The following is an 11042-nucleotide window of genomic DNA, read 5'->3' on the forward strand; positions in this document are numbered from 1 at the left end:
TATTTGGGATTGCTGTTCCAGTATTTTTCTTTCAGTTTACACAAGTGTAATTGCATTGGTCTGCAAGAGGAAACCCTACAGGAGATATAATTTAAATGATGTCTAAAAACTTTACTTACCCTGATGTTTGCTAATTTCCTTCCTTCCTGTCATGGATAATAAGCCATACTGACACAGCGTCAGAATGTCTGTGCTGTAGAGTACAAGACAGGGATGGCTGGGTGTAGTTAAGGATATAACTGGGGTGGGATGAGGTAAGGGACCTGCCTAAGCATATCTTGAGGAATCTCATGGGCAAGATGCAAGACTTGGATACCTGGAACAATCAGCCATTTGCTATCAGGGTTGTGTCACATCTCTTGGATGAGGGACAATAGGAGGTTTCAGACACTGGTGGCTTCCATTCAAATGGGAGCACATTAGGACAATGACAGTGCCTGAACCTAGGGAAGGCAGCTCAGCCAAATATGTCTGCAGGGACAGCTCTTAGAACAATGCAATTTCCCTAGAAGAACAAAGAGATCAGATGTTCACCCTGTCTCAAAAAAGGACGAAGTCACAGCACTCTGAAAAGGACTTGCAAGGCCAACTCCTCTGCTATAGACATCTAGAGAAAATACCCTCTTCCAGCCAGAACAGCTGTACCAGCCAGCTCTTGTAGATGTACTCACAAGATCTAAAAGAGCTGATGTGTGTTCCCAAGTGATGTTCCAAGAGTGCTGGAGAAACTGAAGCAAGGAACTGTGTTATTTTCACTAAACCCATATATTCCTTATAGCAGTGAAGTGTTCTTGCATCTGGAACCCTGATATGACCACTGAGTTGTCTGCTTCAGCTATTATGTCACTACCAACAAATAGCTGGTTCAGAGTGTTCCCAGCATGATGAGCTGAAGAAGAGGTTAGTGGAGGGTTTGCCTGGGATAAAGACACTCAGAGGGAGCAGTAGATCTCTAAACGCTGAGTGACCAACTTGGGCATCTATCAGAGTGATGGCACAAAGCCAGTACTGATCATCACACTTATATTCCAATTAAAATTGAATGTTTCTTTTACAGATGCCAGGTTTGCTTATCCTTCAGACTTAGGCAAAATAATAAGCAGAAAAATGATCTTTACAACACTATCTCTAGACCACTTTTCTCCTATTTCTACCTCTGCTTCTTATACTCACCATGCTGGACAGCACTGTTTCAAGTTCATCAGGTGGCACACAGAACCAACAGGATTTTGCTTTTTTTGCTGCTCTCAGGATCAGGATGAAATAGTACTGCTTTGAGACTTACAACAGGGAACTCCAAAAGTCACCTTTTTTCCAGACACTGATGTCACACCTGTACTCAGAAGCAGATCCTAACAGGGCAATGAGCAAAAGGGACAGTTTAATTGCAATTGTTATTCATCTTTTTCCTTGGATTCTATGGGGAAAAAAAATTATACTACTGAAGAAGCCTGTTGGAAATATCTGCAGTGAGAACCAAAGCTGCTCCCCCGCCTGTCAGAGTCCCTCTTACACGAAGCTGGTTTGCTAATTTGCCCATCCTCTGGAACCACATAAGGAATCATAAAAGGATGCCCCCATTCACAGTGAATAATACAGTCACATGGAGCAAAGATAACAGAGGCATTAAAGGAACACATACACAGCTGATGAAGAAAAGGGATGCTTTAGAAACTCAGGCAACAGCAATACAGCAAGCAAAGCCTGGAATGTTGATTTGACAATGATCATTGTTATTTCCCTTTGCAATGTGTGTACAATGGGATCAGAAAAACAGAGGGAGCTGAACTCATCCTATGGCAAACTGTGCTGACATAAGTCACTTCGCATCCTACAGATTTGGCTTTAATTTCAACTTGACCTCATTAATACAACATGTTCTTCAAGAATGACATTGAATTAGAAACTGCTTTAAGTATTTCTAGAGACTAACACAATACACTATAATTAAAGACATTATAATCAGTGACTTGATTTCTTTTGCTTTGACTTCACTTTGGCTTATTTATTTATTTATTTATTTATTCACTTTGGGAAGGTCTGAAAGTCAAATTCAATTTTGTCATTTGCTCATGCTGGAAGCTGCACTCTTTTTCTGGAAATGGCATGGAAGTGCTGGTAATGAGATACCAAAACCATCAAGCAATATTTGCAGTGTAAGGGCCAGTTCAAATATAAAAGCAGTTTGCATTTCTGCACCACAGGCACATCTGCAAAATCTTTGGGGAACAGAGAAATCTGTTTTCTCCTTATTGGCTTGGCCTTTCATTACTAACAAGTCAGAAGGAATGGCAGGCGTTCTTCAAAGAGTAAAATAAATGTAAAAAGTAAACAGAGAAGTGAATGCTTTTTGGTTGTTTAATTTTGTATTTTTAAACATGTCTCAGGTGTACAACTGAAAGAACTCTTACAAAGGCACTGTTTACTCGGACAATTGCAACTCTGTTTACTTAAACTGTGGTCACAATGTCTAAAGTGAGCCAAGCCATTCCAGTGTATATTAACAATGGCTCAGGAATGCCTCTGTGACCCACAGGCAGAGAACCACAGTGGATTCTGGCAAACCTCTAAGTCCACCTAGAGACCACTCTGTGAGAGACACTCAAGTACCATGCTAACTAGCCAGGTAATGGTTTCTCTTTGGTAATTGAGGAAGCTCAGATCCATGGATGTCTGGAAATCACATTTTCAAGTGCATCCTCTAGCTTCAAGTGTCTCAAGTGTCCAGCTCAAAGTGACTGATCTACCAGGAGAGACTGGGGCATCACTCTATCTGAAGTCAGTGGCAGCTGTAGCTATGAGCACCTTTGAAAAATTAGTCCGAGTCAATAAATCTCACCGGGTTTACTTGAGGTCAAGAAGAGGGGCTAAAAGTGCCCTGGAAAAAACTACTTGTGCTTATCTAGGCAGTGACAAGAATGGAGGAAGCATCCAGAAAAGGCTAAGGAGATACAGACCACAGAGGAAGAAGGTCACCTCTGAAGTTCCCCAGGCTCTTTAGGGGCCTCAAAGGAAATGTCTTGACTTCTCCTCCCAACTCTCCTTCCCCTTCCTCATCAGCCTCTATTCTTAGCAGCTTTGTCTCAGAGCTGGGAATAGAACATGGTTTCTTAATTCCTCACCTCCTGTTACCTTGCATTTTGTCTCAGAGTGCTCAGCGTGGTGGCAGAGGCTTAAACCTCACATGAGCTGTTGTTTATGTTTACATAATGAATGCTTTCCCATTAAGTAGGGTTTCTTTGGCTACTGGGACATGCTATAGGCATAAGATCAGTCCTGACTGGTTCAAAGCATTTAACTCCTCCAAACAACATTACACACTCCTGAAAATGCCATGCCTTGCCCAGATCTTAAGCGTTGCATTCAGCAGTGAGCACTTGGTGCCAAAGGGTTACCCGTTTTTATGGTCTACAAATTCTGTTGTTGGCACAAGACATGAAAACAACACCAGAACATACTGCTTTTTCTTCCCTGCTGCATTCAGCAAGACCACTTAATTACACTTTAAGATGGAACTGGCTCAACAAGTTGGGCAGCTTGCAGGGCTGCTGGCCAGGGAAGCTGCACCTGCACTGCTGCCAGCAGGGAGCAAGAGAAGACAACACCCAGGCCCCAGCTCTGCTCTTGGGAGTGACTTCCCACGCGAAAAACAAGCGGAAAACACTGTCTTTCTTCTTCCTTAGTCCCATTACTCCATACTCCATCTACCCCATCTAATCATTATGACATCTGAGTGCCTTTGTGTGTCAGCTTCCTGTGAAGTAATCACCTAAATCCCCTTCTGAAACAAAGCAGACCCTGCTGAGGAACTCACAATAGGTGCCTTTCACTGGCAGGACAACCTTGGCCTCAGTGGCACTTGTAACAAAGCTTCCATATGTGCACCAGTATGGGCTGACCTGTCAGATCAACACCACACAGGATCAGAGCCTGGGTATTTGTGAGCATGAAGCAATAAAGCCTCACAAAATTTCTCCATCTTCCTGAAAAATTAGGTTTTGGTAGTTTTATTTTTTAAAATGTGATAATATGGCATATTAATATGCCACAGACTTTTATCCACATTTAGGAGTCTATTTAAGGAGATAAAAAAGAAGCACCAGTTCCAAGGGGTGATGTCTGTCAGTCAACACCACTTTCAGAGACTGCCTGGCCATTGTCTGCTCTTCAAGCCTATGCTAAGGCTACTTTTTAATATTTCCTTTGGCAGACATCCTGGGTTTTCCCCCTCCCTGGGGGAGGGATCAAGGGTGATAAGTTCTATTCTAATAGAAGACAAGTCAATGATAATCTTTGGGCATCTGCAGTGAAGAGGTATTTCTACAGCTCTAGCTGGGATTAGGCACACAATGGATCAATGGAAGATCCCACCTTTTGACGGTTATAGCATCATTCATTAGCGTTAAGATTTGAACCTGAATCAACAATTGAGTTAGAAGATCGAAAGAATTGCTTTCATTATTTGAAATAAATTGTAACAGAACTGTAGAAGTCCCCTGAGGTGTCTCTCTTTCTCTCCCTATACATATATATAGAGATCAGTTTTGCTGAACATTTAAAATTAGATGAAAGTTGCTGAGCTTCTACATAGGAAGAGGAAAAAGCAGAGCTTCTTATGTAAAGGGGCAAAATAATGTATTTTTTGTTTGCCTATTGAAGAACTCCAAGAGCATTCTTGATTGCAGGATCCAGGCACTGACTTGTTATTCAGTCACTTACCATCTCTCTCATATATAACAATTTGTGAAGAGCTAATAATAAACAGTACGCCCCCTCCTTACACACAAACATGCAAACACACACTCAGGAGAGCCTTGTAAATGAACAACACTGATCCCATCCACTTTTCTTGTCACAAAACTAGGACAAGTTCGCTCTTAATTAATTGCTTGGGGCACAGACCACTAAAAAAATTAACTCCCCAGAGGACTTAGACACCAAGTTTCCACTCTCAACTCCTTATCATTTCTGCAACAAAGACCAATCCACCCACTACTAATTTGGTAAGAAATTAAATGTGGCAAAAAAGCAGTTCCACATTTGGGTGATGAATGTTATGGGTACTTAATGATTAATTACCATTATAACACAAAACAGCCTGGTTTCACTGTAGAACCTTGATTTCATAGCATTATTTTTCTGTAAAGGCAATCTTCAGGTTGGTGCAAAGACTATGTAATGCATCAGTGCCAAAAACCTTCCTCCTTGTTTCTGAAAGCCAGCGAGTAGAAGCAACTATAAAATGCTCTGTAGACCAGGAGATCTTGAACCAGACCTCTGTCCTACAGCCTGACCTGCACAATGGAGCTGTGGTGGGGTGGCTGCACTGTCCTCCCCTCTGGGGACAGTATATTTTGGTGCTTGCCCACCTTCTCTATTACCTGAGTGCTAACTAAACCCTATGTTATTCCCATAGTGCCTTAAATTTGTAGACATAAACCCCAAGGTCAGCCAACTTGGACCCGTGTCCCTCTCTCAGAGCAGTTGCAGGCTGGTTTGGGCAGAGGATGGTGTCTAACCTGTTGGGTCGTCACGATAAAGTTTAACTCCCTACAACAGATCAAACAACTTTTTCCTGTGACTGTTTTCTAGCTATATAAAATCAACACAGCTCTTCCTGTTGGCCTGCAGAAAAGGAAAACAATTAAACAATATCCAGATTTTTATGAAGTGGATACCTACATAACTAGTGGCGGCACAAATACGTGCCAAGCCAGAGGATACGGGAAGAAGAAAGATCATAACTGTGGGAGCCACAGCAGATCAGAAGGATAATAAAGATGTTATTTAAATTATGACAAAAATATTAGAAAAAAAATTCTCTATCTGATTCTTTGTCTGTGTTTATTACATGGGTCAGTTTTGAAATTGCAATTGCCAGTGAGAGAGCTGCCTGAATCATTTACTAAGTATAAATAATTTAAAACCAGTCAAAAAGCAATGCAGTCAAACACTGTGCCTGTTGTCCTATTATTACTATTGAAACTGAACTCAGATGCTGATATAAAGTTTTGTTCACACAGAGATAATCAGAAAGAGTGACCACCCCAAAGCCTGTATCCCTGTCCTCCCTGGCTGCCTGTGCTATTAGTTTGGGGATAGTTGTTTACTGCTGATAAGCATCAGCCACCTGCCAGAGCTACTTGGTAAATACTGAACTGCCAACCAAGCCACCTGTGCATGGAATGACAGTAACTCCACGTTTTACATCTGCAAGGCTGACTCGAGCAAGTTAAGGTTTGGAGAATGCAATCTTTACAGTAGGGACTTTCTCACTTGAGAGAAAGCTCCATATACACAACCTTGTAATGCCAGTCAAGCTGTAAATAATAATTGCATTAACAGAGTCATATTTAATGATAGTAGAAAGGACATTTGCTTGAAAGTGCCCACCTGGGAGATGCTGCTGGCTTCCAATACCTGCAGAAGAGATACTGCCCATCAGCATTGATGATATGGGGCAGATCCTTGTATGGGATGTTTTGAGGACTCCTCTTTGGTGAACTTTCCTCTGGCATTCTGGAAGAATGACCTGCAAGGTGTTAGAAGAAACAAGACATACTTCAAAACAGGTGGAGACAAGATAAAAGCTGATGGGCTTGGAAGCCACAGACACTCAAGAAAGTCAAGCAGTAAGGCAAGCACCACTGATGGGAGGCTGCTTCCATAACACCGCCAAAGAGCCCCCAAAATCACTGCTCTAAAACAGAAATGTAGCAATTTTTGTTGTTCAGAAAAGACTCACATTTAGAGGTAGAGCACTGGCAGGAGAAGGGGGGAGTAAGGAAAAGGAAAGATCAATCCACCATCAGTACTTCATTTACAGCTTTCTAATCCACACTTCTCCCATCTGAGTTTATTTTGCATCATTATGTGAAACGGATCCCAAAGAGAATATTTTAACTGCAATCAAGAGCAAATTATGCAGCAACGCTACATATATGAAAAGACAGCTGCATAAAAGATTTATCTCTGGCGGAACATCTCCAAAGAACAGTGGAGGGTACACAGCAGAGGTATCTGCCGCCGTGTCATCATTAAGATCTTCTTTGACATCTCAGACAGGAAGGTGGCGGCGGCAGGGAGCGAAACATTTCCAGGAGAATTTGCCACAAACCTGTTTTCATCCTGTGCAAGGGTTTGCATTCTAGTGAGGAGCCGGCATCGCAAGTCAAACGCAAGCAGATGAGGCTTTTTGCATCTCGCTGCGGAGCCGCGTTCACAGCCCGGCAGCCCCGCGGCTCCCGGCGGGTCCCTCCCGGCGCTGCGCGGGGCTCGCCCCGGCTCCTCTACCCGGCTCCTCTACCCGGCTCCTCTACCCGGCTCGCTCGCTCTTTGAGGAAAGTCGCTTGGGTAATTCACCACTTCTCGTTCATCACTTTTTTTTTTTTTTCTTCTCAAACAAATTGCGTGTGCGGGCTGAAGTGGCGGTGGTGGGAGGGGAGGCTGGGAAGGGTTGGGGAGAGGGAGGGCTGGCGGGTGGGAAAGCTGCAGTCCACTTTCCAGAAGCTGCTGCACGTACATCAAAGGCACCTTGAACACATGCAGCTGGAGCAGCTCACAAAGTTCCTGCCGCGGCAGGTTGTTTGCAACTTTACTTCCTTCCTGCCACTTACAGTTCGGAGGCCGCGGCGACGGGGGGAGGCGAGGGAGGGGGAGATCTTTTCTCAAAGCGATCCCCGCTGCGAAGCCATCTCTCGTGTAAGCGCAACTTCCCCAGCCCCGCGCTGCCAGGCGGGGAGCGGGAGAGAGGGGAGGAGGAGGAGGAGGTGGAGAAGGAGGAGGGAGGATCCAAGCACCGACGCGATGCCAGGTCGCCAGCCCCGCACACGCATCCTCCTGCCGCGGCCGGGCGCGGAGCCGAAGCGCGGTGGCTCCACCGCACGGTGCGCACGGGATGCTCCAGGAGAGGAGGCGGACAGCGGCGGGAGGGCGGTGGGTGGGCGCTTGGGTGGATGGAGGACGCATGCATGCATGGATGAAAAGATGGATGGAGGGGCGGGCGGTGCTGCCGCACCCTCGGCTGGGCTGGGCTGGGCTGGGCTGGGCCGGGCTGGTCCGAGCGGGCAGCGGGGGAGCCCCGCGGTGCCCCCGGGCCGCCTTGGCCGCGGGAGGGCGGAGGCACAGCCGCCCCCCCTACCCCCCCCCCGGTGCCCGCCCGCGGGGGCTCCGCACCGGCCCCGCCGCTGCCCCGCTGGGCTCGTCTGGAAGCCGCGCTCGGGGAGATCCCGCACGCAGCGCTCCCGCAGCCCCCGGCACCGGGACCTGTCCGCAGGAGCGGCCGCTCAGCTGCTGAGGGCTGGGGGACAGCGGAGACACCCCGGGGGTCGGGGCGGGGCTCAGAAATTCAGAGAGAGGACATGGTGGAGCCGTGCTGCCTCCTGGCCATTCCGGTCCGGACAGCTCCTTGGATTCCTAACACCAAACTTCGCTGTTTGCGTTTCACGTGCATCGAAGCCGTACCGGGAGGTCGCTCAGATACTGGTTCGGAGAACTGCCCAAGCTTTGCACCCTCATTCAAGGTTAAGGCCATTTATAAACAGAGCATATGATTTATACTCGCATAAATCATTGTATCACTATAGATTATATGCAGTATGTGTGCTGCTACTCTGTAATGTGAGATCTATTTGGTGGTACATGATACTTGCTTATAAAAATTGTGACAGCAAGGTTCCCTGAAGCCAAAATAGCTCTCCAGAATTTTGTCATTTAATACTGCTAAGTGCTTCGGATTTATTGAGCACAGATTCATGCCTTTTACATTTCAGCAGTTCCTTTCATTTTTACATGCCTACATATGCTTAGAGGTCTCAAGCCTTTCTAAGAAGAGGCAGCTTTAATCTTATTTTTAAAGTGAGGCAGCGTGCTCATCAAGTGCAATTCTGTGAACAAAGGCTGAGAAAAGGAAAGAAATACATGCTAACACTAATAACAATAAATGCAAAACCTCAGAGATGAGCTGTATAAAAAATAAACCGGAAATCAAAACCAGATTTTATTAATCTTTCAGTGCAATTTATATTAAGTGCCTAGGGGGGTGTTAGTTATAAATGGCAAAAGCAAAATTACATGTTCCTGTAACTGCTGTTGTTTGGGAAAAAAATAAACCAAACATTTATGGTTGTTTATAATGAGTGATATTTAGGTCAGATGGCTCTTAAGCAGAGCCCTGGGAGCTGTACCTGGAGCTGTACCATTTGCTAGGCCAGTTACTATCTAAGCATGAATGGGTGGAATTAAAGAGCTATCACAATCCAGCTCCAGAGTTGGTAGAAGCAAGGACATATATAATTATTTAAATGATACAGATCAGATAATAACTGGATTAAGAAGAAAAGAAAGAAGGAAAGAAGCCTCTTCCCCCGCTCAGGGCTTATCTGCCAGGAACACTTCACTGCTTCCCTACAGCCATCCATGAAATCTGATGCCAGGAACACGCTCCTCTCCTGCTGTGGTGCTGGGAATATCAGAGTTCCCAGGGCCACACAGGGATGGAGGGAGTTTAGGAAAAAAGCTCTTTTTAAACTTCTGGATAAAAATAGCATCTCAAGGAAAACAACCTTTACTGGGACACAAGGGCGAGATCCTGGCTTTGAGAGCCTGCCCTGGTCAGTGCAGATATATGATTCCCTTGATACCCTGTTAACCTCGGTGTAGCCAAAATTGGAGACAGCATAACTATGGTGCAGCCTGCCCTCTCTGCAGGCCCAGATCCTCACCACAGCACTGGAATGAAGAATCAACCAACAGCTCCTTCCCTTCCCACCAGCTTCTCTAAGACCCCAGGAATCTGAAGACATTTCTTCTCATGCATAATACATGCTTTCCCATCTCAATGTTAACAACATAAAATGAATGAAGAGCAGCTCCTGACTTGTTGACTTATTATTTTGCAGAGTTTAAGCTGTGAATGAAAAGACACCAGAGAAAACTGGATTGGGTCTGGGGAATTCATGTACCTGATACCCAGACTATACACGAGGCTTCAGCAGAGCAACTACTGCATACTGGCTCCCTGTGAGAAATCAAAGGGATGCCTGAGCATGCAGTATTTATGAGGCTGTAACATCTTCTCTTGTCTTGGTAGAGTGAAATGCGTTTCAGAAATAGAGTTTAAGCTAAATCAACTTCTAATAAAAAATAGATTCACACTTGGTGAATCTTTAACTCAGCAATTACTCAATCCTTTTAGGAAAGGAGGTTTGGTTTATTTAAGGCTGAGCCCTGCTTAATTTAAGGGTCTCCATTGACCCCCAAGGTATGCTCAGTATAGAGAAAAGGGGTACACTTTCAGATGAGGCAAATTTTAGGAAAAGGGTCAATTGCTGAAATGACAGAGTAAATACATGTAATGAAACTTGATGTCACAGAAAGAGGAGAGACGAGAGGAGAGACGAGAGGAGAGACGAGAGGGGAGACGAGAGGAGAGGAGAGGAGAGGAGAGGAGAGGAGAGGAGAGGAGAGGAGAGGAGAGGAGAGGAGAGGAGAGGAGAGGAGAGGAGAGGAGAGGAGAGGAGAGGAGAGGAGAGGAGAGGAGAGGAGAGGAGAGGAGAGGAGAGGAGAGGAGAGGAGAGGAGAGGAGAGGAGAGGAGAGGAGAGGAGAGGAGAGGAGAGGAGAGGAGAGGAGAGAGAAGAGCAGGCTGGTGTGTAGCTCTGAGAGTAGGGTAAGGGAACAAGAAACAAGGACTTTCTTTGCAGTTAGGCTTGTGTTCCCAAAATGAATTTTTAATGGATCCCATCCTGTTGGCATGCAAAGGTAAATAGACTGTATGTGATCCTTCTGCTCTTGTTGACAACACCATGTTCATAAACTTCAAAGCAGTGGCTTTGTTTAAGAAGTAGATTTGATAGTCTGTGTGTGCTAAACCATTTGGGATTCTGCTGACCAGGACCACAAAGTGAACTTTTGCTGACAAGGGGGAGGTAAAAAATGTCATAGGAGGAGGACAGAATAATAAAATATATTAGGAGCATGTGGTTATGAAAGAATCTGCTGCAAAACCAGAAAAATGCTGGAAGTTATAGTAGTCAGGGAGCAG

At 45.2% G+C, this 11042-nt stretch overlaps 1 protein-coding gene across 1 annotated transcript in view; it reads right to left on the reverse strand.

Moving 5' to 3' along the window:
* MGLL (monoglyceride lipase) overlaps positions 1–7393 on the reverse strand; it is a 58110-nt gene extending 50717 nt beyond the window's left edge. The window contains exons 1-2 of the mRNA XM_062500798.1: positions 7118–7393; positions 6394–6532 (exon numbers count right to left, since the gene is read on the reverse strand). Coding sequence (XP_062356782.1) covers positions 6394–6532; positions 7118–7127 — 149 coding nt within the window. The 5' untranslated portion in view covers positions 7128–7393. The remainder of the gene's footprint in view (positions 1–6393; positions 6533–7117) is intronic.
* Positions 7394–11042: the final 3649 nt, after the last annotated feature.

This window comes from Cinclus cinclus, chromosome 12 (genome assembly GCF_963662255.1).
Source record: "Cinclus cinclus chromosome 12, bCinCin1.1, whole genome shotgun sequence".
Lineage (NCBI taxonomy): Eukaryota > Metazoa > Chordata > Aves > Passeriformes > Cinclidae > Cinclus > Cinclus cinclus.